This window comes from Strongylocentrotus purpuratus, unplaced genomic scaffold (genome assembly GCF_000002235.5).
Source record: "Strongylocentrotus purpuratus isolate Spur 01 unplaced genomic scaffold, Spur_5.0 spur5_scaffold_11, whole genome shotgun sequence".
NCBI classification, from domain to species: domain Eukaryota; kingdom Metazoa; phylum Echinodermata; class Echinoidea; order Camarodonta; family Strongylocentrotidae; genus Strongylocentrotus; species Strongylocentrotus purpuratus.
The window spans coordinates 25,123,501-25,150,320 of NW_022145596.1; the positions used below are offsets into that span (position 1 = coordinate 25,123,501).

Consider the following 26,820-nt stretch of genomic DNA (forward strand, 5'->3'; position numbering starts at 1 on the left):
CCTGCTGTATCAAGTGAATCCTCAAGTATACCTACAAAAATATGTACATGTACACATGTACAAACCGACTCTATGTACCTAATTCGCTCGGTTTGATCCTACAGAGTATGAGATGTTTTGAAATTAACGATTTCGAAAACGTCCTTTCAAAATTTCCAGCCAATTCTTGCTCTTTATAGATCCTATGCCTACATGTACTTGGCTAGTATTATACATCTGCCAGTTCTACTTCCATTTACTGTTTCGCATTCTGAATATATCATTGTCTACTTGTGTGTTTCTAGAGACACTGAAATCTTTTGTTATTACTCTGGTATTGAAGAAATCTTTTCTTGAACAGAAATGATTGAAGTAGTCTTTGAGTATTTGTATTTAAAGAGATGTTGATGATTGGAGCAATTTCTTGAAATATAATTAGTCGGGCAATTGCCATGCATACATTGTGTACGGTACATTTACATGTACATGTACATGGAGATGTGTAATTTATGACCGACTGTACACTACAATTGGAGGGTAACAAAGAAACTGTAAGAGATATTAAATTATTGGTTGATTTTCTTGACCAAAAAGTGTATTCATCCATTCAATTTACTCTTTTATTCTACCCCTTTTTTCAGGAGCTTATGGAGTGGTCATGAAATGCAGACACAAGGTAAGATTGTTTTTTATTTTTATTTTTTAAAACACTTTTAGAGGCTTAATTAACACTTAAACACAATCCTTGGTTTGAGCATCTGACTTGAAATGCAAATGTCTCAGGTTCGATCCCTGACATGGATTTGGCTAGGCATTGATCTGGCATTTGTCACTCTATACCCAGGAGAGAAATGGGGACCTGGGTGGTGTTTCACAAAGATCCTAAGTAGAACTTAACTCTAAGTTGGACTTAAAAATTATGGAAAGCCATTAGCATCTTTGAAAATATTTTGTAAAAGTTATTTTGAAAGGCATAAAATGTTGATTCAAATCATTCATATTTTCTATCATCAAGGAGAGTTCATGTTCTGGATGTGGAATTTATAAAAAGTCTAAAATACTTGAATTTCTGCTTTTGAATATATTTCGTTTTAAGACTCCAATGGCTGTCCATAATTTTTAAGTCCAACTTAGAGATAAGCTCAACTTAGGATCTTTGTGAAACACCGCCCTGGTACTGCTGGTACGTACATTGTAGGATGACGAAATCCTCTGTTAAGCCATTATCGCATAGAGATATGAATTGTTATTTTCAGTCTTTGTCCCAATTAAATGTCATTTGGGGGCACTTATTTTTCCATGTATCATGGTAAAGTATAAGCAAGCTCCTGTAAATATTGCAATACAGTTAACGGTATTCACACTCTTTAGCACAATAGGTAGCCAGGCTTTGCTACTTTCACCAGGGCTTGTAATAAATGGATTCCGCATCTAAGAGGGCCCTTTGAAGCAGTCCGTTGCACCGAGAGTCTTTTTTCCCCCTATCATAATCCCGTTAATCCCCCACCCGGACCGCACAGCTCGTAAATCTCACTCCCGAAACTGAGTGACATAGGGCTCGCGAAATGCATTGTTGGAAATACACATCGGCTGCTATCGACAAAAATGGCGGCGTACAGTAGGGAAGAGTATTTGGTAGGCGACGATTTAGACTTTCTGACTGATTTTGAGGAAGATTTTCTTGAGCCTGGTGTATGGGAAGTTGGAGACCAATACAAGTTATGCACGTGTGAAATTCCATCAACGGAAAATCTTATTCGTTGCAGCGAACCAGAATGTACGGTTAAATGGTTTCATCGTGAATGCGTAGGCCGCTCCATGTAAATAGGCAGCATTTGAATACATGAATAGTCAATACACTCACAACATACAGTACAAATGCACATAATCATCCCGATGCGGTTGATCGGCAAGTTTGACAGTAGACTCACAATTTTAATTTTTAAATTATTCTTTCTAACATCAGAAAGTTGAACAAATTGTATTTTAATGCTCTTTAGGTGTCATCAATCGTCACTATAGTACTGCCTTTGAATGAAATCAGTTGAGTTTTGTACAGTGGTGTTTGAAATGTTGAGAATCAATAGCACAACTTTCAATACACGGCCAGGGTAGAAATGCAGCTATGTGTGTTTCCACCAACAACATCCAGCATGTACAGCCCAGCGAGCACGGCGGCTTTCGCGTCGCCGGCCCGTACTCGGGGTGAAAAGTGGTGATGAATTGACAACTTCTAACCCTCATTAAACCAAATGCGCAATTATACAACACAGTTTCATTTAGTTATTTTAAGAGATAAACTTATGGACTACCTTCCTAGCTATGTAAAAATTTCGGAAACTTTCGGAAAATGTCAATAATTAGAAGAGAACGTGATGATGATGAGAAACTTGCATTCACTCTAACTCACGATTTCCTTGGTCGATTTCGCTGGTTCAGATGGCTACGTCTTCAGAAGAGTTATCCGAGCACAGCGAAAGCATTTGATAACCAATAGCAGGTTGCCTTGTGCCATAAGTTGTCGATTTTGTATTTTTGTCTGTTATAGCTATATACATCTTCAATGAGTATGACGTCATTTTCTCGGTGACTCGCATGGCTTCAAAGCCTTTTTTTTACGACCATGTGTTTGGAGAGCTTAGGGAAGCAGGCCGCGTTGCGTAACACTTCGTAACATTTGGATCGCCAGAGGGCATCTGTGGTCTGATAAGGGCGGCTGTTGATGGATTTGATGGCTGAAGAGGGTTACATTACTTGTTGTTAAGCCAAGTTAATCTTGAATATCTTTCCCTCGGGAAATTCTTTCGAGACGGATTCTCCATTTAAAGTCTCACCTCCCTGCTTTCACCGACAACATCATGCCGTTATGTTTGCTTATCAGATTTATTTTCACCTGTGCTAGTATTTGCTAGTCTAGCTGCTAGGCTCACAGATGTTTCCCTTGCTTAATGAAAATTTTACATTCAGAGTTTGAAGAAAGTAGACTAATATTTAGCATCTCTGAGAGGCTATTGGATACTTGTGATTATTCTTTGAATCCAGACTCTCTTAAAAAGTTTGCATTTTCATTGGGAAGGGTGAGTGGTTGGAGAAATTTCACCTCACCTGAAAGTAAGGCTAGTACAATGTATATTGGCAAACTTTGGGCATACCGATGTGAGAGGGAATTTGCTTAAAGAGCAATCCAATCCTTGTAATAAGTTCATGTGTATTAAAGAAGAAAAATTACGATAAACAGAATGGCGAAAATTTGAATTATATCAGACCGATAATAAGAAATATATGAGAATGTTTGAAAAATCAGATCACTATTAAAGTCTATGGATGCAAATCTCAAATTGGCTGTTTGGTCAATAAATTGTGACAAAGTCACAGATATCTCCCCCGTTTGCCATTTGCAAAAATATCATTCAATTCTGCTTTTAAATACTCCCAAGTTCCTTCTCCCTTGGGGCACTGCTGAAAAGGTATTATGAAGAGTTTATTATTACAGGTCCTCTAAAAAGAAAAGACCCCATACATTTGTGAAATTTTTTAGTCATTTTGTGTCATGTATTGTATTTATTAAACTCCATTGATGTACATCAAAATTCTGTTTGGAAACACGTATATGGAACAAATGGGAAAGTTGTCCACCACACCATCACAGAGAAACGACAGATTCAGTCAATTTGAAGAGCCCATTACTTTCCCCTAGAGTAGTTTGCTATCAAGGTTAGATTTCCCTTTAAAAATAGACTAGTACTAGCCAAATGAACAGTCTGATACAAAGCTGGGAGAGTTTTGTAAATATTGGGTTGAGTAATTAGAGTTTGATTTAGAATCACTCAGCCTGGCCCTTTCGCTGAACGTCGTAGGATTGTCTAAGTACAAATATTAGACTCTTTATTTCTATATGGCCATTTTTCAGTATGGGCATCCTGATTTTTTTTTGGTGGGGGGGGGGGGGGGGGGTAGGGAGCATACAGTTTGTACACATTATTCAACTTTTTTGTTTGCAAATCCATTTTGGTGTTTGTTTTTCATTCTGATTTCCTTTGACCTTTCAAAGCAGCAATGATGAAATATATTTCACTAGTTATTGAGCGTTTAATGATAATATTTTGTTCTTTGTAAAATGGTGAATTCATGTGCAGTACATGAAGTTAGAATTAATTTGCTCGAAATTATTTGTAAATTCTGAATATTGAAAATGAAAAGTGCTACAATGTGGTAAATTTGCATACAGAACAGTACGTTGATGTGAAGGAGCTGTGTACAGTACAAGTTTATTACCTTCAATTTCATTTTGCTATCTTACATGTAAGTCCCTCAAGTAATTGATATTATGTAACTAACTGATAACAAACAACTGACACTGTGTGAAACAATATATGTTCATGTACCAGACACTCCACTTGCAAGACGCTGATTAAACAGTATTAAACATATACAGTATGTACTCTGTAGAAAACACTTTAAAATACATGTATCTCTTGTTTTTATACTTCTGTTATCTTTATTTCAGTGTGTTTGTACCTGAAGAATCATGTGTGCTTTTGATCTCACATGATTGCGATATTTTGCATCTTCGCATGTAATTGGAAGATAAAAGAAGTTGCCTAGCTACAGGCAGATAGCCTGTTGCTATATTTGTAGAATGGTTATCTCGGTAATTAAGTGATTATACAGTCCTTTGTGAAGTTTGTGCCATCCATATTTCTCAGATCAGATTAATTATACCGTTCTTCCATTGCTCAATAATTCACATCAAACAAATCTACTTTTCCACCAATTATAAAGCTTTACGGGTCCATGCACAAAATGAAAAATATATGCGTTCAAAAAGCTGTTCATAATGGGATAATTTATGCATTGATGTACATTTTACATACATGTACATACGTTCATTTCACCCTGCAGTAATTTTAATTTTGCGCAAATGGGTTGAAGACTCAAAAGGGTAGTTTGGAAATTATGCAAAGTGTGTGTTTATTGTTGCTATGGAGTTGATAAACAGTCAGTGTGTTCATATTCACTAGCATACTTTTGGGTTGGATTTAAGGATATGAAATTGCTCTGACCTAGATATTTTTGAAACAGTGTGAATACCTCTCGTTGTTTGGATAGTGGTCCATAATCACCCAATAACGACTATACGCAATTTCTTTTGAAAAATTCTAACATACATGTATGATGTTATTTCCCCCCTTCTTTACTCTATTTTCTTTATCTTCCTTTTTTTATGTAATCTTGATTTTAAGTAAATTATGTATCAAAGTTATTGTAATTTTGTATTTTCAATGGTCGGCAATACATCAACATGTTATGTCATGATAAAGGCCATATCAGCTCCAATACGCTACATCTTTTGGTTTTACACTAATCACTGTTGACTTTAATTGCTATTGTTTAAGGAGCTAGAGTATTTGTTTATGTCATTATGTAATGTACATGTAGGCCTACCTTACATTTATAGTTTGAAACGATAAATTAACTGAAGGTTAATGAATGATTTTAGTTACTGTAAGTAAGCTTGTAAATTTGTAATAAACTTTATTCTCTGACTCCCTTTCCTCTTTTATCATTTATTTCATGGTAATTTTGCATAGAATTTGCATAAAACAGGCATACGTGTAAAACTATGTAAATTTTCATCTTTTATTCCTTTTGTTACAAACCTCTTATAGTTTTCATTGTCTACATTGTATGTGTAAAGTGTTTGAGGAAATTTGACTATAATCCTTGATTTCTCTCAAATTTATTTTTCTGCAGGAATCCAAAGAAGTCATGGCTATCAAGAAATTCAAGGACAGTGAAGGTATTTAAGAAAAATGCTTCAAAAATTTGTTTGTATAGACAGCATTATGCAGTTGAAATATTGCATTTTAATACCACACTGTAGTACATGCTTAGAGTGTGTACCGTAGCTACTGACAATAATTACGCCGTTAATAAAAAATCAGGAAAAAGAACCCCTATTGTTAAAGGTGCTGTTGAATAATCAGAATAACATGTTTACATTCATAAATGACAGTTAAAAGTGTCTTAATGTATGTGTTGAGTAGTTATTAAACAGATCCTTACAAGCTCCCATGAAATAGGCAGCCCCCCCCCCCCTAACATGGAATTAAGTTCAATATGGGTTTCATGTGCTGGTTTTATGTTTTCCTTTATTTTCTTCACACTCCTTTAATAAATGTATACATACATTTTTTAAAGTGATTGGGAAACATTAATTTTATTTATACATCAGGGGCTGTTCAATTTGCATTTGATGAGCATTTTAAATGGGTTTTATTCCAGGTTACAGATACAGCAAGTTAATATCTGAATTATTCATACCCTTACCAAGATTTGTAATTTTTAAAGTATGTGAAAAACAGAATTGTCCTGACTTTATGTTCATTGAGAATGTGACATATTAGAGCTTACATCTAAAAGTATTCAACAAAAGCCCTAGTTCAACCAGTTCCTGTTTCATTCTTGATACGAAAAACACAAAAACATCAAATTTACAAGGGGTATGAGTAATTTAATTGCTGTACAGTGTACTTTGTATCTCTTCTTATACATCTGGTTAGGAAAAACTGCAAGAGAATGAAATGACCATTAGATTGCTAGTCTCCGTGATCTTTTTGGCTATTACCATGCTCTTCTAAGCCATAATTGATGACTTGTTATCATCACTTTTGCCAAGCAATAGCATTGTGGTATCAAAATAATATGCAACAGCTTGAAAAAATTCATTATCTGCATCATCATAATAAGTAATAATAATTTTCAATTTCAATGAAAACAAAAACGTTACTGTTATGTCACTTCTGGGAGATTTTCTATTCTTCTGCATTCTGTTTACTTGAAATCAGGTCTGTCATGTACAGAATTTATCTGAATAATGATTCATTTCAATATGCAAAAAAGTTGACATCACATTTAAAAGTACTCTTTATTAACTTATAACAGGATTTGATACAAAAGGTTGATTTTGTTATTCTATAGTAGCAAAACAAGAAAACAATCTATATGCGCGTCTTCATCATCTCGAGATTGCCAAATAGCCCGCTATTTCTGATTTGGGAAATAATCCTGAAGTAACTAATCGCGTCTTCACTATCTCGAGATTCGACCTCGAAACTTGAAACTCGACCTTGAGAAATTAGCTCAAGATATTTTACTCAGCGTTAGCGCGTATTGCGAATCTTCGGTCTAGTGAAGATGCACAGGACAAATAGCTGGATATTTTGCCAAATAGTGGGATATTATGTAAACTATCCCAAGATATCTTAGGATGACAATCCTGACCAAATATCCTTCTAATTGCTACTTCGGTCTGATGAAGACGCAAATTAGCTGGATAGTTTGCGATCGGGATAGTTCAAATAGCTGGATATTTGGCAATCTCGAGATAGTAAAGACAGGCCTTATGGCATTTTGACAAAAGTTTCCAGCCAGCTGATCATGCATATATAATAAGTGAACATTTTCCTCTCCAGTAATTATTTCTTTGTTACTGTAGATCATTTTGTGTAAACAGGAAAAGAATGCCACAGTGACAGGCAATTTTTTATTTTTTAGTGAAACATTTCATCCTGCGGGGTGTTTTTTAAAATTAAATTGTTAAATTAACCCATGTGCATGTACATGTTACGTACAATGTAAAAGGTCTTCTAATACATGGCAGACATTCCTATGCATATTTATGACCCTAAAATATGTAATACCCTACAGTATCTGTAAATTGATTGCAGAAATTGATATTGTAAGGCATTCCCAACTCTTATTATTATCACTTTTATGATAGTTGCCAAGCAAACTTGGCCTTCAGTATGGGTAGATTGATCTACTCAATAGGGAAAGGTAATTATGAGATGTTTGCTATGCCGAAAATTGTTTGCCGACATCTGCAGTTGTTTACGTTTGGACCATGCCATATTTGCTTTCCATACTGTTTAAAGGCTACCAACCACCCAATATATTTCCACATATACTTGTATTTTGGGGGTTTGGTACAACTACAGTGTACATATTTACATGCATAGTACTGTACATGTCCGAGCTTCTCTCAATGAAAAGCAAAAAAAGAGGATTCGTGATTGCACTAGTCGATACACATGAACATATACATGTATGTAGTCGCTTGCATAGAATATAGGGCCCACAGTGTGTGGGAACTGACATTGTGATAATCTTAGCACTTTTCTTCATAATCTGCAACTGTTAAGCCATAGATAACCAAGTCAAGTTGTTTTGAATTAAATTTTTGTTGAGGTCAATTCTATACTTTCTAGCAAGACACAAATCATTTTTGTAGATAATGGTACCCTTTAAATGAAAGGTACTCTTTAATTAGTACCCTTTAATTTCAGGCTACTTGGGTGAAGCATTATGATGGGACATCCTGTATACGCCAATCAAACAAACACAATGAAATTTGCGGAGCGTAGCAACTGCACATCAATGGAAGCTTCACTAAAGCGGCTACATTGTACATGTACTGTATGTGCAAGGGTGCGTTCATTGGCTATTATGAAGCCAGAATGTGGAAAGTGAAAGCCAATCGGAACTGTGGTTTAAAACTCACTTTATCCCATTTATACTTTTTTTTTAGGAAGGAGTGGAGAATCAGATTCTATAAGTATAATATTTGTAAATAAATCTCTTTCTATGAAACAATCTACTAGCACAGACTCTACTTCAAAGTCTAATGTAAGATATAAATTTTTTGGCTTAAGCCATGGTTTAGAAAGTTTATAGGTTTTTTTGGTGTACACAACAAAATATTCCTCTCTGGTTCTTTGTAGATGTCTAAAGCCAAAGTAATTCAGATGCTACAGTGTCACTGTGTATGATGAGAAATTTTCATGTAGGTTATGTGCCTGCAGAGTCTAGACTACATGTATATGTAGCTGCACCATAAAGTAATTGCTACATTTATTCATGAAATTTCATATTTCAGAAAATCTGATTTTGACCAAAGTATGAACAAAAATACTCAAAACTCAGTTCTATGATCTAAATCAATGATTTCAATATGTTTAAAGCTTAATGTGAGAATGCAGCTGTTTTTCAAACTAAACGTGCATCAGAACAATGAAACCTGGCTGAGAAAAAATTATGAACACAGCCTTATAGTCAACATTTTCTGCAGGATCAACTTAATGGAATCACAAAGCCTGATGAAGAGGAGGATGTCATTGCACTCTCTCTCTATCTTTCTCTCTCTCTCTCTCTCTCTCTCTCTCTCTCTCTCTCTTCCTCTCTCTATTCTCTCTCCTCTCGCTCTCTCTCTCTCTCTCCCTCTCTTTCTCTCTTTTTTCCTTTGAGAATAGAACGTAGACACTGCCTCTTTAAGAGAGATGAAAATATGAGTGATGATAAATAGTGTCAAGGCGACGGGTTATTGTGTTGTGAAATATGTCAATGATTTTAGTCCCGGCCACTGCTCTGGTATATGAATGAGAAGGAGAGAATAGTATACAATGTCCAAACTATAGAAAATGGAACTGGTTACAAAGGAAGATTATTTTACAATTTGTTTGCTTGGTGGGGGGTAGCACCACTAGGGCAGATTTCATGTACAAGTTATGTATACGTACACAAACTTGCCTTAAACATCTTGGGTAGAGCTAGTATCTAACATATGCAGACAAAGTTGCATTCTTGGAAATATTCAAATTCATCTTTTATATGAATATCTTTAACTAACAAACTCATTTTGATAGAGTAATAACATAACAAGCGTTTAATAAAACTGTATGTGTTTACCAGCGCTATATAAATGTTAGATATTGTGATTTTTAATTAACATTCCATTTTTCAAGAAATTATGATGATGAAAGGGTTATGCATGTGCATACCAGCATTTTAAAAGAGCCAAAGTACCAAAGAGAAGAAAGACAGCAGGTTGGTATAACGACTTGAAAAGGAAAAGATATGTTTAAAGATGTCGTCATAGCAACAGGATGCAACAGCAGCTGCTGTTTGTGCCTTACAAGGCAAATGATCTAATTAGCAATGGAAGGGGGCGATGACTGAGTGGCTAAGGATGAGCGGAATGAGTGATGATCGGTTTGCCTACGGAGTACTAGAAACCTGAGCTGATAGAGGGCTGAGAAAGAGCAGGGAGGTGGCAGGGATAGAGGCAAAGGTATACTCCAGATTCTGGAACGTGTTATTTTATTTCATGATCGCAAATCTCACCTGTTCCCTCCGAAAATAAAGAGAGCAAAAACAAAGAAGGAAAGGAAAGAGAGAGTGAAAAAGAGAGAGAGAAAGAACAAGAAAGAATGGAAAATAAGCAAGAAACAAACAAATGAAGAAATGATTCAGGCTATGAAAAAAATTGCTACACCAATAAGTATACTTTAACTTTTATTTTCAAATATTGGATTTTTAACTAAATAAGAAAATATTGGCAGTGATATGTGTTTCCAAAGGGTATAGAGAAGCAATAGGGTCTTTATTTTTATCTTATGAACTAAAGAGTCGGTGATTCAAGGGGAACCGGGCCCCTCATTCTCTTAAAAAGATTCGCCCATCTACCTGATACAAAAAGAGATGAGAAAAACTGTGAGCGTATAAACCTTCTGTTCAAAGTTGCAAGATTTATAACATCACGCACCACATAGTTTATTCTGACCCCATTCATAATTTCCTGGGACTATGTCAGACCCATTGGCCCGAATTCACAAAGGAGGTTTGTCGACAAACCAAGGTTTATGTACGTCATATGACGCGTTTTGACGCGTTTTTTACAAACCTGGTTTGTAAATAACAAAAGGAGGTTTGTCGACAAACCTCCTTTATGAATTCGGGCCATTATGGCTCTGTTAAAGGTAAAGACCAGTTATGTTCATGCCATTGCATTGTGAAAGAAACGTTGTGGAAAAGGTTGATCATCTAGCATCTAGCATCTGCAAGGTTCTGGAATCATCAAAATGATAAGAAATTTGGCCCATTCTTCGTAAAGTTACAAGCACTATACACAGAAAGATGTATATGGGACTACCCTATATCTCTCACAGTCCATGAGAGAAACAAATTTACCAAATATATGAATTAGTAGGCGGTTTCCTGGCAAATTTTTTATCATCATGTATTAATCAAAACATATTCTCTCACATGATTGGTAATGAGAGCTTCCATTTTATTTTTTTGAAATTGGGGCGTTTCCAATACTGGTCTTTACCTTTAATAGAAAATATTGAAATTAGAAACTAAAGAACTGTATTAAGTTCATTTTCTCCTCTGCACAAAGTTGTTTATTTACCATTTTAAGTTTTTAGAAGGTAACTGCCATCCTTCCACTCACTACTTTCATTATTACAAGCAGAAGCAGACTTAGTAAATATATTGCCCTTAAAGATAAAAAAAACATATTTGACATGTTTGTATTTCAAATTTAGCACTGTATAATTTCTTGCAAATTATATTGCTTTGTCTTGTCGGATAAAAATATAATTCAAAATTTCTTTTAAAAGAAAAGTTTAAATATGTGTTGAAACTTTGAAAAGAGCCAATTAGTAATTATTTTATGGTTGATGCTGTAAATGTAAAGGACGGAAAAATAAATCATGGACCGATATCTTAGTGTATACAGTAGGTCCATGAATAAAGGGAGCTGGACAAACAAAGACAGGTTAAATTTGAATAAAGTCTAAGGTGTTGATATCTAATTCCTGCCGAGTACCTAGATATCTATTTCGAGTGGAATTTTGACATGAAACAGCCCTCAACAAGTGACAACATAGCATGCAGTATGTACACATAGAGTAACAAAACATTGATGGATACTATAGTATAGGAACAATAAAGACCAGTTCATCTCACTTCATGATTGCTGGATCCATATGACACATGGTTTCATTGCTTGACATAGTATTAGTAATTCACTTGGCAACCTCTTTTTTTTATGAACTGCTAAATTATAAACCACATACAAGATTAGCAAGTACCTGGTGTAAATCAGCGCTTCTCAACCAATGCATATTTACCACACAATTCGTTCACCACTTTCTTATGTCATGTCAAGTATTATTGTTCCTCATGTTTTGTAAGGTGGGCCCCCAAATATTTATATTAGCCAAAGTGGGCCTCGAGTTTAAAAAGTTTGAGAATCAATGGTGTAAATCATATTTTAATGAAACTGTGTGATTGCATGATCGAGCGCTCACATGCAACATTCCTTACAATACACCAGATACTGGCAACCAACCATGTCATTAATAGATTTAAAAAATATATTCTGACTAGTTTCTGTTTCTAAAATATACCCCTAAAGCTCTATTAAAGGTACTATGTCCCTTTTGCAGCCAACCTCAAATTCTGTAGAACTTTGCAGGAATTATGAATATGTCATGTATGTCCTATCTGTGAAATGTAAACGTTAGCAGTGTCCTCATATTCAAATTATGCAAGGAAACCCGTTTACTTGCTAGACTTCACTGTCAGACACTAAGTGACTGACTGGCCTTTTTTCTTCTTTGGTAATAACATACATGAAAAAAGTTGTAAAGGGTACATGAGCATTTGTCTACATCAATAACCCACTTCTTGTGATGGCCAAGATTAAACTGATTGAATCTTTGCGCAGCATAAAACGTATGACCATTTGGTACAATTGTCTGAAAATCAAGACTATTACTTTTGGGCTCTATAGCCCTAAAGTCGATTTGACAACTAATAGTCATTATTTTCCCACTTGAAGACATTTTCAAGCCCCACCTTTTTTAGGGAATTTCTAAATTAGTATTATCTTTCAAATGCAGTTGGAATTTAACTTTTTCATTTTTTGGGCCTGCAAATGGGACATAGTACCTTTAATCTATTAAAAGATGACTTATGAAATATTGAGTAGTTGGTGAATAAACTACTTTAATTCAATTGGCAACCTCTTTTTATGAATTTCAAAATTATAAACGATAGGCTATATTACAAGCTTAGCAACGTTCATGGTGTAAATCATATTTTAAAGAGACTGCGTGACTGGGCGCACACATGCAGCATTCCTTATTCCTCCAATGCATATTTGCCATGCACTTGACATTATTTTTTATTTCATAAATAAATATTGATCGCTTGGATGATGGGACCAACCTGAAGAGACCCTGATTACACTGGAAGTAATTGCTAGTACAAGCGAGACTTACAAATGTATTTCGCCTCGCTTTATTTCATTGTTCACATCTCGTAAAGCGCATACAGTCTTGCATAATCACAAGGGCAGTTGTCTGAGAGATGGCGCAATGTTAGTAATTGATTTTGACAGAGGCTGTAAAGCGGGTGGCTTGTGGGTCATTTACACTAGATGGATAGTGCAATCTAGATCTTGTTATCTTGATGGTGTGAAGTGGGCTTTGACTTGATTTGATTTGATTTGATTTGTTTTTTGATAAAAATAATAATTTAGAATACAATAAGCATTTTTCTCACAATAAATCATAAATAAGCAAATACATACTGTATATATAAATTGTTATTTTCAAAAAACGAAATGATATACTGTCACAAAATACTTAATTTCCTCATACATTATAAAACATTATAAAATGATTTGCTTGGCTGATGAGCTTCCACCCATTCATGCAATGATTTAAAACTCATGTTGCAAGTAGCTCTTTATATGCCTTATTTTGGGCCCTGTTTCATAAAACTTGTTATCAATAACAAATGCTAAATTTCTATGACAAATTTGCTCTCAGCCTATCAAATGCCATGATTACACTAGCTTATAAAAGTTATTGTAACTTGTTATTAATTTTCATGAAACATGGCCCAGATCACTATTCACCACCAAGATGGTCTGATCTAGTGTGATCTAGATCGTGCTTTCTTAGTGTGAAAGGGGCCCTGAATTGACTTTCGGTCAGGGGATCTCAGATATCAATGTTTGATCTTAGATACTAACGTGCCTGTTTGCCTTGTAGCAAACATCATCATTACGAGGTTCTCAGAAGGATGCATGCCAATTAACAATGTAAAAGCTATAGGCTTAGTGAGGTACAAAATGCAAATACAGATTATTAAGATATGACCATTGTAGCTGTTTGAAGATCAAGTGTTAAAAATTTGATTTTTTTAAATCATCTACATGTATGTGATAATTGTATCCGATTCTTGAGTGAGCAAACATCCATCAATATCTGTGGGTGTTTCCCCCAATTTTATCTTTTTGCTACAGTTTACATAGTTACATTATCTGTGAATTGTAATTATATGAGATTGAATTGACTGTATGAATATGTATATCTCAAAGAGTAGACTTGGATGTATAGTTTAAGCAGATATACAGGTACATGTTTATGCCGCTGTTTACTTATTCAGTAGTTTAATATTCAATAAGTTATTGAATTATTTGTAGTTCTACTTTGATCTATTATATATATCTTTGTTCATATTATACATGTGGACCATTACATTGTAAATCATATTCATATCAATTTTATGCAAATATACATGAAATTAAATCATTTGATAAGACAAGGCTCTCTGTGTTCAATTTCTCAATATGATTAACAATAAATCATACGTGTACAATTAACTTCCATGCTTATTGACATTATCTTTAATCACAACTTTAACAAAAAATAACATTTAGCCCTTTATAGCATTGAGGGTGTGTTATTTTCTCAGCTGATTGGGCCATTTAATGGATAAGGTCAAAATAAAAAAAATAAAAACAATCATAAAGTTACACATTTTTGACTCACTTGGTTACAAGGTGATTCTCTCATTTTTTTCATGCAAATGAAAATTGAAGTGATCGACTGTCATTTAATATCAAAATTTCTATACACACCAGTCTAGATGGATTATATCTTTCATCCTCATGATATTGAACAAGTTTTTCTTCTTCATTACACCAATTACAGGAAACCCTGTTGCTCACCTTTACTGAGAAAATTTGATGCCATATCAATGTTAATAACTAAATATTGCAATTGAGTGCATCATTTCTCTTTTCATCGAAACCAAAATTTCAATTTCTCTTGCAAACTCAATCTGTGAACGTGAATGTTCATATAGCCATTGTGCTGTCTCATTCCAAACCTTTGTACTAAATTCACATTTAGAATAAAGTGCGCAATATCATCTAACTCTCTTTTACAAAACAAAGTTTTTCCATCTTTTGACTTTCGTCTTTAATCACAACTTAACTTTAGTTTGAGACCTTGACCTCTAAAGAGACGATACGATTTTCTGTTGATTGGAGGACGTATGATCGACTAAGGGCGCGTTCATGCTTGATTTTGACGGCCAGAATCAGGCATCTGTTACGCGTTTAGTTTAAAACACGCTTGCGTTCATGCTCACTTTTGTAGAATCACCGAAAAACGGCGATCACGATCGCCGATCGTAAACTCACAAAAAGATGCGTTTACAATTTGTAAACGCGTTTAAATGGGGTCAACGCACTGACCTCTAGTGGGTCTACGTAGCATGCACAGTGAAGGTTTGCGAATCCAGCTGGAAGACCAATTAAGGCCACACACTGAGAATTGCCTGGGGGAGCCAGAGAAGTAGTAAGCATGAACAGTGCATCGTGGAACTGCGATCACGATGAGCGTTTACGATGAGCGTTTCAGATCGCTCATTCTGCCTTCAAAATTTAAGCATGAACGCAGCCTAAGATCTGTCACACATCTTGATTTACATGTACCTGTAGGTAGCCCAGCCTACTGTGATTCTTTAAAGTTTGAATATCATATCATATCATTGTTTCACTTGCAGACAATGAAGATGTGAGAAGAACAATTCTGAGAGAACTCAAACTCCTACGACAACTGAAGCAAGAAAACATTGTAGAACTCAAGTAAGTACCGGCATGGTGATCTGACATTTGCTCTGCATATATATATATTATAAAGCTGTCATAAAAGTTATTGAGTTAGGATTAGGGTTGCAATTGGGATTTAGTTACGCTAGTGTTGAGGTTGAGTTTTCAGATTAGGGTTAGGATTAGGATTTGGATAATTAGGCTCCATGTTGTAGGAATATGGCCAATGTTAGAAATTGAAGGCGAAGCAACTATCAACAGAGTGTGTCATACAATCCAACCAACCTTTCTCTTGTGTGGGAGAATTTCTATTGGTCTAATTTCTCTTTGTGTCAGTATTGTATAAATCCTTGTTTTGGCTCTCTAAGGCCTTGTGATAATTATACCAACAAATAATTGCCTTCAAGAATGCCTCTACCTGCACGTACTACATGTATTTATATATTTTTTTTCTTTCATGCATAGAAATTTATGTAATAGCGTAATGAAAGTAGAGGGCAAATGATGGCCTATATACATGTATACAGTTATACAGCTATGATGCTCTGTTGAACACAGTTAAGTAATTTGATCAAACCATCATGAAACCATCATCACAGATATTAGAAAACACCTCAAAAGAAAAGAAAAAAAGTTTAAAAAACAACATTGTATACAAGTTCATCAATTTATCACATCATATATAAGAGATGATACCATGCCTTTTGAAAGAGTGTTTGAAAATTATTTATGTGGAGGTTGACAATTAGCTTGTTCCCAAGGCAACAATACTCTCATTCGGTTTCATCGCGGAAAAGGCATGTAGGAGCAGCAAATTTTTCACTTTTATGGTTTCTGTTTCTTGTGAATAAAACATGCATGAAGTGTTTGATAGTCATTGTAACTGCAATTCATGCTTTTCAAAATGGATATATTATCGAAGGTTTCCACACTTATTGTGGTCTTGAAAGATGAAAGAATACCAGTACAAAATTCATGTTTTCTGTGTACAACAGAAAACCCAAATTATGTTTTCAATATTTGTCTTCCAACACATTTTTGGGGGGAAATCTTTGCAGAAATGTGTCCTAAATGACACCCTCTTTCACATTATGATACAATTTAAGTTAAATTGTGGGGCTCCCAACACTTTAGAGGAGCTTTAAAGCAATTAGAATAAAAAGTGAATTTCATAAGTCTGTTGTAATAAGTTATGGATACAATTGATGATGAACTGAAAAGCATGAGAATGAATTCTTTCTAGAAAAAGGTCATATGATTCTCATTAACATTAGTTCATTCATAAAATGCAAAATAATTATTTGAATACAAGTACGTACATGTACTGTGTATTTTGATGTTAAGTATACCAGTATGGTAAATATCTGAATACAGGCTATTGATGACTGTGGAGATATAAAATGACAGTGCATCAAAAACAGTTCTATCATTTCAGTACTGGTACTATGGATACAGCAGCTCATTGATATCTGCGAGATATATAGCCCAAGTTGATTACCAATAAAAGCCAAATGCCAACCCCAACTGCCTGTGGCCTAATGCCTCATAGCCTTCCTGACATTTATTACATTATCCTTATGACTGGGCCATAAAAAGAAATCATTATTGGTTCCGGACATTTAATTGAAACAGGATTAATAATGTATATGGGACATTGTGAAGGCGCTGATTAAATTGTTCAGACCAGTGACGTAAAAATAATCAATTTAAGTGAGCAGCAGGATCAATAACCATGAGAAAATAATAGCAAACAAATTGTTTTGCCCTAAAAGAAGTCGTGGAAATTGATTACATTTTTTTTGGAATAAAGTATATATATTTCGACCAATGAATATAAAAAAACAAACAGATGAACAAACAAGCAAAGGTTTGTTTATGTATTCACACTGCATTTTTTGTATTTATTTATATATTGGTCGTTCCTTCACATATTTTATTCATGTAAAAATATTGTAGGGAGTGTCATTCTAATTGTTTTATTTATTCCATTAAAAAATATTATGTGTATCCAATCTTTCAAAACAAAGTCTTTCATTGTTGCTTAACCCATATTCAAATCTCATAGATCTGATTTAGCTTGTTTTAGCTTGTTTTATTAACATTTTTCTCTATTGAGCTATTTCCTCTGGTTTTGCTATCAAATTGATTCTGTCCATTATTCATTTCCATCCTTGCCTATAGGGCAGCAACTAATCAACGTTCTTTGTACACAAAAACCCTCAACTTGTAAGATTTCAATAGTGACTTGATAATTACTAATTAGTCGGATATGCATTCATTCCCACACAGACTGAGCTTCAAAATTGTTAATTAGGATTTGAAAAATCAGATTTCGAATCTCAGTAATGCTCTTTATGATGGCTTTGATATATATGCCTACAATTTCCTATTGTTTGCAGGGAAGCCTTCAGGCGGCGTGGGAAGCTCTATCTCGTCTTTGAATATGTAGAGAAGGTAAGTGGATCTCCCGGCGCCAGAGCTGATGAAGCAGATGCCAGGTGAAGCCAGCATGAATGATTAAAGCTCTGTTACCAAAAGAGCGGCCACGGGATAATTTGCACAACCAGCCTCAAACGTGCACTTTATGAATGATTGAAGAAGAATCAATTCCTTGTGAACGAATTCCCCCATATTCATAAGCCAAGTACAGAAACATGTATTGTACATGTACATATAGAGTTGTATTCCTTGGTTTGAGAATCATTGGATTTCGGTTTATAAAGTAAAAGCTTTATGAATTATTAAATGACTAAATGCTAAGATCCCTTTTCAGCAATATGAATGTAGTCATACCCCAAGTAATTAACTATGATAGATTTCCTATAAGCTTGTTTTGTGTCTATTTAGTAATTAATGTAGGAAATAGAAATGATTGTAAATAAATGTGCAGATCTGAATTACTTCTTCATATAATAATGCTAATTAATTCAACTTGATTTTAATACCCCCATATTCATAAGCCAAGTACAGAAACATGTATTGTACATGTACATATAGAGTTGTATTCCTTGGTTTGAGAATCATTGGATTTCGGTTTATAAAGTAAAAGCTTTATGAATTATTAAATGACTAAATGCTAAGATCCCTTTTCAGCAATATGAATGTAGTCATACCCCAAGTAATTAACTATGATAGATTTCCTATAAGCTTGTTTTGTGTCTATTTAGTAATTAATGTAGGAAATAGAAATGATTGTACATAAATGTGCAGATCTGAATTACTTCTTCATATAATAATGCTAATTAATTCAACTTGATTTTAATACCCATTGCATTCACATAGATATTTAAAGTGTGTATCTTTGAATGTAGGACTTACAGGAGTAAAGCAAGGCTGTTGATAAACAATATTAAATCAATCATTAGGTTCATATGAGAAACTTCAAACATGAAATTAAATGTTGTTGTATTTTTTGTATTTTTTCCTCTTTCCCTCAATCAGAATATGCTTGAACTATTAGAAGAGAATCCCAAAGGAGTACCGCCAGAAAAAGTCAGGTGAGTGGACGGAATACAGAATATATTTGTGTCACTAACTTCCATATGCCCTCACAGTGACCACATAGTAGAAATGCTCCCCAGGGAGTGGAGATGGTGTACCATTGTGCGTGAATGAATCTGATGACCGGGGTAATATATCTGTAAAGCGCAGCACTTACGACAGTATCTCTTATTCCAGTTTATTGTGTGTACATGTACCTATAAGAACAACTCAGGTAAACCTTGTCCAATCTAAAGGGTACCTCTTAATGCCTACATGTTTAATAGAAAAAACAACCACATGTTCATGCGATTATGACCCCATCTATGAAATGCGATGCCTTTTTCAATGAATTAAAGCAATTTGTATTTTAAATATTAGAATGAGTTTTGATAGGTATTTATTATGAAATGAAACATGCAGGGTGTTATAGATCACCAGATTGACTACAGGGGTAAGTTTTAAGTGTTTTTCTTTTTTTGGGGGGGTGGGGGGGGGGCTGTATTTATGTTTAGATGTGTGAAATAACATGTATATCGGGTCAGGAATTGAATGCCCTATTTAAACAATTTCTCTTTTTTCTTTCTTGTTCCATATCCAGGAGTTACATCTACCAGTTGATCAAGGCTATCCACTGGTGCCATAGGAATGATGTCATCCACAGAGGTAAGGGGGTGATGTGTCTCTACCATTTTAAATAGGATTTACGAGATCCAGTTGAATTTTAAATTTACTGTTAACAACTAAATTATTTGTACCCCTTGTTAATTTGATGTTGTTTTTTTTGTTGCTTTTTTCATGACTTAAAGCTTGTCTAAAGTGTTGGGAGCCCCAAAAATATGATGGCAAATTTTCACTTAAATTGTATCATAATGTGAAGAAGAATATCAGTTAAGACACATTTCTGCAAGGATTTTCAAAACAAATGTGTTTGAAGTCGAATATTGATGAAAAAATACGAAATTGAGGTTTTCTTCATCCAACAGAAAACTTTGTGATATTTCATTCGTAGAGTTGTTGTGATTAAGGTAGTTTATTTACTTGACTTTCGTTGGAATGGTTGAGGGCGATATTTGCCTGCTCTGCACTACTGTCGTCTAGCAAGATATTTTTTTCAAATCTTCTCTATTACAAATGGCATCCTGTGAAAGCATTACAATCAGAGCAGCATTGGTTGAAAGTTTCAAAGATATTGGGGTGATAAGAAAGTAAATAATCTTTGAAAGCTGAGATCACTAATCTATGTGAATCTTCAACTGGCCAATTCCACTGTCACACGATTAGGGACAAAACTGGAAAAGGACCATAAAGAAAAATCTTTAACTCAAATCAAATTAAAAATAAAGAATTATAATCATTAAAATAAAACTCACATTGACGCTAGTCCAGTTATTGTGTCTTTTACTCAGTTCAACTCAATTCAATTCAATCAAGGTTTGTTAAGACATGAACGGCAGTCAAGTATAAAATAACAATATGAGACCAGAAAAAAAGGAATAAATGTAATATGTACAACCATAATTTAAAATTTGATTGGGGAAATTATAGTAAAATATAAACAGAATTCAAAATGATTGATTGATATTGCCTCACTGTTAAAAATAACATAGTATTGCACAGTTTAAAATGAAACTTTGAATCACTTCATTGCAGATATCAAGCCTGAAAATCTACTCATCAGTGCGAAAGACACATTGAAACTCTGTGACTTTGGTAAGTATATGTACCTCTCACATAGAAATGTAAATGTACATGTATACGTATTACAATCAGTTTTGTTGTTAAGATCTACATCTACCTGGCAGGACGTAATTCCTTGAAATGCTAGAGCGCCATTATGGCAGCCATACAAAAGCCGGGTTAATAATTGCGGAGCGCCAGGAGTGTCAAGTCTGACCGATATGAGCGCTATACAAGAACCCACTTTTATTATTGTTACATAAAACAGTATAACAGTATTTCATTTCTGTATGAGTCTTATGAGCTGGAACCCGATATTACTCATTACAAAACTCTTCTTATCACCTTCAAATGCATCCATGCGAGAGCTCCTCCCTACCTATCTGAACTCATAACTATCAGGTGACCATCCTGGTACTCCCTTCACTCCTCTCAGCATCATGCTAAACCATCCGTCTCCCAAGATGCTACAGTCATACCTGTCTATAGCGACCGCCCAAGGGAAAAACAAAAAGTGGTCTTTTTAGACAGGTGGTTTTTGTAGACAGGTTCCTTTAGTACATTTTACAATGAGAAACCATTTTCAAGGGGGGAAAAAATATGGTCTTTGTAGACAGGTGGTCACTAAAGCAGGTTTGACTGTACTTACACTTGGTGAAAGAGCATTCACAACTGCTGCTTCCGAACTGTAGAAAAAACTACCCAAATTTCTTTGCAACCAGCAATCTCTCGATACCTTTTTTAAAAAAAATCAAAAAACTCATCTCTTCTGTTAAAGGTAATACAAAGTTTTGGTATGGGGTCTTGAATTTGGTTCAAATGAACATATTGGAAGCATATATGATCCTACAATATTCAGTGATCGTTGTCGTGGTCGAAATCGACGCTAAAGTTATGAAATTGTAAATAATAAACACTTTATTTTGAATAGCTCCCTCTCAAGGTCAAGATATTAATTAAGCTATAAAACAATTTTTATTGACTAAAATCGACCGATTAGCTATTTTCGTTCGGAAATTATATACCACAACGTCATACTCTGAGATTTTCATGGTCGCAGCTTCCATTGTACGGCCGTAGGAGCTATTTGAAATTTATCAAAATTTACCGGGAGCACCGGTAAATCTTTATATTGAATTTTTCTCGAAAGCAGAAGTGTTTTAGGGGCTAAAATTTCTGGTGATTTTAATACATCCACAGGGGCATCCAAATATATCAAAATTGTAAAGAATCACTATCCACCCATTTTTCAAAATTTCCCAAAACTTTGTAATACCTTTAATAACACAATTGTAAAGCGCATTTGAGCATGTATAAGGAAAAATGCTCTATATGAATTCATTATTATTAGTATTATCATTATTAAGTATGTTACTCATTGATCCTTCCATTAAAGCCCCTCTGTACTAGTTTGGCATGGAGGGATTAGACCTCCCTGCGAGGTCACTGACAGTTGGTTATCTCATCAACTCAGCTTTCAATTAAGATAAGAAAAAGGGCATCATGGAGATCAATGGGCACCACTTAGGCATTGTTGGCTGTATAGAGGGCGCAAGTAGCTATAAGTAGTGCAGTGGGGCTTTAAAGCTGTATTAGGTACAAGCTGATGAGCATAGGTCAATACTTCTTATTTTAGCATGGTGTATTAATTACTGTTCTCCTCATGTTTAACATTCAGGTTTTGCAAGAAATCTTGATGGGAATAGCTCGGCCAACTACACAGACTATGTAGCTACAAGATGGTATCGGTCTCCAGAACTTTTACTGGGGTGAGTATAAGCAAAGACTGTACACGAAAAGTCTCTCTATTAGTTCTACTTTGAAAAGAAAGTAAAAAACACCAACAACAATATAACAATCACCCTACACATGGAGATTGTGGGAGTAAGTAATTAGCAAGCAATGTAGTACACATGGACAAGCCAGGGGAGAAAACATTAAGTTTGCTCAGAAGCTAGTATTAAACAGTTCCAATATTAATTTTGAGGAATATTTATCAAATTTAAAAATGTGCATTGGATCTTTGTGGTGTCTTTCGCAAAATTGGAAATGCAAATTTTAAACTAAATGATAAAGGCCAACCAATTACAGTTGTGTTTTTTTTTATAGTGAAGCAGTAGCTTTTAATGCCAGTTATCTTATCTTATGCCAGTTCATATATTGCAACTGAGAAAAGTAGCCTCTTTAGAGGTATCAACAGAATATTGTTTACAGTTTGTCAAGCTGTATGAAAATTAGTTGGCCCCAAAATACCAATTAAAGTTATTTGTGATGCTAAGATAATGTTAATTTTTTTTATTCCATTAAAAATCAAAGAAAAAATGTTATTTATGTCGATAAACCAAGAGAATTTTGTAGAGTTTGCAAGTGTTTTAATTTACAAATTTGTCTAGCTGATTTGTCTATAGGTGTGTGTATGGGAAGGCAGTGGATGAATTTATCAAACTTTGCATTGAATGTATGTTATATATGTCTTCTGCAAGATTGGAAATGCAAATTATTCTTCATAAGAAATCATTTTTTTTTTAAACAAATTTTCTTATAGATCTGCATATGGTAAGGCAGTGGATGTATGGGCCATCGGCTGTATCTTAGGAGAACTCAGTGACGGCAATGCCATCTTCCCCGGGGAGAGTGAGATAGACCAACTCTACATGATCCAGAAGATCCTAGGTCCGCTACCCCACTACCAGATGGCCATCTTTGACAACAGTCCTCGGTTCTCTGGTCTGAAGGTAACAATCCTGTCGATTCAATTCAAAAGAAGTATTTTTAGAATTTTTTCTTGTTTGTTAGCTGTGCTGAAAAACAACCATATTCACATGTAAATGAAGGAGTAACATTGAATTTAAATAAAGTGTGCTTCCTTTGTAAAGTAGTGGGAATCAAACCCCTCTTTTCTAACTTCAGCCCTCTGCGTTGTTTATAGGAAAGGAGAGAGAAAGAGAGAAAGAGAGACAGAGAGAGAGAGAGGGAGAGGGGGGAGACAGCGAGAGGGGGAGAGACAGATAGAGAGACAAAGACAGAGAGATAAAGGGAGAGAGAGAGAGAGAGAGGGTGGGGGAGGGGGGAGGGGGGGGGGAAGAAAGAGAAAGAAAGTTAGAGAGAGAGAGAGAGAGAGAGAGAGAATGAATGAATGAGAGGAAGGAATTAAGGTAGAGATAAAGAGAGAGAGAAAGGGAGAGAGAGAGAATAGAGAGAGAAAGGGAGAGAGAGAACAAAAAAGGTAGGGAGATGAGAGGAGGAGAAAAGATAGAAAAAGAAAGCAATCAAATTGATCAAAGTGGTAGAATCTACTCTATTACATGTATGCCTTTGAATTTTAATAAAATGTAGAACTCAAATGATATAATTGTCTTTTGTTGTTGTTTGTTACAGTTTCCTAGCATGTCAGTCATAGAACCAATCGAGAAAAAGTATGCTGGCATCATTAATGGGGTCATGCTGGATTTCTTATCGGTAAGTAGATTGCTATGTTTGATGACGATGGTGGTTGTAATGATTGTAGAGTTTGAATGATGCTGATGGTGATGCCATTGTGTTTAATGTAATCACTGTAGTTAAATTTACTCTTTGCCCATTTGTTTTATCTTCTGAGAAATAATGAGTTAGAAATCCTATCAAAACTTCTCTATATTAAAGCCATCCATACCTAGTATCTCAGGACAATTAACACCAGTGCTCTGTGCTGAAGTATTGATTGAACCCCCTCTTTCTCCCTTCACAGCACATGCTGAGGTTAGACCCGTCTGAACGCTACACCATAGACCAATGCCTGGACCACAGGGCCTTTCACACTGAGAGGTTACTCCGGAACGAGATCCGGCCTAAGTCTGCATTCACTACCCGGCGGCAAGAAGAGGACAGCGATGGCACCGATGAGCTGTCACCTAGGTACGTAACCGGGGGATACAAGAGAAACAGGTGTTTTCAGGCCTGATGAGCTTACAGAGGTGTCTGAATGCATAGGGGAAGGGTGTAATCAATTTGTTTTCATTCAGTCTTGTATAGCCTGTGATTTTATTGATCTGGCCAGGACAGTTTACTGACAGGAAATCCTGGATTCAGAGTAGCCATTTCCATGATCAATTAACAATCAATGATAAAAAATCAATAATGATGCAGGATTTCTAGTTATAATGAGAAAATGCTTGTTCATGATTTTCTTTCAGATATTTATCCTTGAATCTTAGTGGGATACAGCCAACCAATGTGAACTATTCAGACATTTTAACTCGCTACAGTTGGCTCCATCTGTTTATTCCGAAATTAATTAAAATATTTTCATTTATGATAAAAGAAGGATTAAATTCACAAGAATTAAGTTTGAATGACAATTTGGAGAAACAAGAAAAATCTAATGTGGAGAAACAAGAAAAAATTTCTGAAAAGGAAAAAATTGAATTGAAAGAGATTCTGATTGAATAAAAATTCATTCATTATAGATCTAATTTGCCTTGAATAGAATGAGTTACCACAGGAATTAACTACAGAAATGCCTACATGTATCAGGTCAATTTTAAAACATAAGTTTTAGAATATTCTATGACAACTAAATGAATGGCTGCAACTACCTGCAACAAAGGGCTCACATGTATTCACTGAGCTCTGTGTTATAGATATAGAAATATGAGGCATATAACACTTTAACCCTATTTTAACTGGGGTATTTCAGACCAGCTTTTTACTGGGGGGGGGGGGTCATTTGACCCCCCCCCCCCCCCCAAGATCTTGGCCGTTTCACTGCCGATCGCCGCGAAAATTTGCATGCATGTCAAAGTGAAGTGTATAGAATACTATGGTAATTTCAATTTTTGAAAAATTCACTCATTTGCAGTAAGTAAGTTCATAAAATTCACATTTTTGCCCATAAATCATACATTATTCATATTTAAGCATTCTTTTTCAATACATATATTTGTTAGACCATTTGGAATAATAATACAACACAAAACATTGGAAGAGCCAGGTTATTCCTTATGTTATCTCTTGTTTTGATAATTTCTTATGTATTTCATTGTTTTTTTAACTTATGTATTTTATTGTTTTTGTTGTTTTATTTCATTTATAACTACAATTCACCATTTTTACCCCAAAACAAACACCTAAACTTTAAACAAGACTAAATAACCAATGATTTATCTCTTTTTAAGAAAAATGACATTTCCATATCGTCGGTGGGATGACAAAACCTTGTATCTCAAAAATCATGAATTTTCAGGAGAGCGCAAAAACCTTTCATGTCTCAACAGATTTAGTGCTGTGACACCGTCCTTTGTTTGGAATTTGTGAAAAAACCGAGACAGGAGGCGTTCCATGGATTTATCAGGTGGTGTCGTAGGCCATTAGGTACAAAATTATGCAAAAAAATAAAAATCTCAAAAAATTGAGATACAAGGTTTTGTCACCCCACCGATGATATGTTTTGTACACAAATCACAAAAATTAACGATTTTCGGGCTGACATGCGAAGACAAAAGGTCACGTGACTTTGTAACTATACATCCAATTTTTGAAAAAATTGTTTTAAAATATGCGTAAGACTAAAAAAATCTGCCGCGGTTTCGGAGTAGTCGCGAAATTTCTACGGGGGGGGGGGGGGGTCAAATTGACCCCCCCCCCCCCCAGTTAACGTAGGGAACTGCCACAATGTTTAGCGTCATATTAGAAGGAGCCTTTATAATAGGTAGTATAAACCATGGGGCTATCACTGCATGGATAAGATTTTGTGGAGGGGCAGGGGAGGGGAGTAGAAAGAGGTAGTATTAGGTGTTGAGGTGTCCCGGTCTAGTGGATACGTCCACGGACTGTGGATCGCATGGTTCGCCGTTTAAGAGTCCAGTCTCTGCACTAATGTCCTTTGGTAAGACATTAATCTACATTTTCCACACCTCAACCAGGTGAGGTAAATGGGTACCTGGCAT

General features: G+C 35.1%; 1 protein-coding gene across 1 annotated transcript in view; it reads left to right on the plus strand.

Annotated features, from left to right (window-relative positions):
* The window catches only part of LOC591416 (cyclin-dependent kinase-like 5), a 31,641-nt gene that overhangs the window by 3,142 nt on the left and 1,679 nt on the right, over nucleotides 1–26,820 (plus strand). The window contains exons 2-12 of the mRNA XM_030980964.1: nucleotides 621–655; nucleotides 5,734–5,779; nucleotides 15,691–15,772; nucleotides 18,136–18,190; nucleotides 19,178–19,233; nucleotides 19,818–19,882; nucleotides 20,870–20,929; nucleotides 22,575–22,665; nucleotides 23,442–23,631; nucleotides 24,275–24,355; nucleotides 24,624–24,790. Coding sequence (XP_030836824.1) covers nucleotides 621–655; nucleotides 5,734–5,779; nucleotides 15,691–15,772; nucleotides 18,136–18,190; nucleotides 19,178–19,233; nucleotides 19,818–19,882; nucleotides 20,870–20,929; nucleotides 22,575–22,665; nucleotides 23,442–23,631; nucleotides 24,275–24,355; nucleotides 24,624–24,790 — 928 coding nt within the window. The remainder of the gene's footprint in view (nucleotides 1–620; nucleotides 656–5,733; nucleotides 5,780–15,690; nucleotides 15,773–18,135; nucleotides 18,191–19,177; nucleotides 19,234–19,817; nucleotides 19,883–20,869; nucleotides 20,930–22,574; nucleotides 22,666–23,441; nucleotides 23,632–24,274; nucleotides 24,356–24,623; nucleotides 24,791–26,820) is intronic.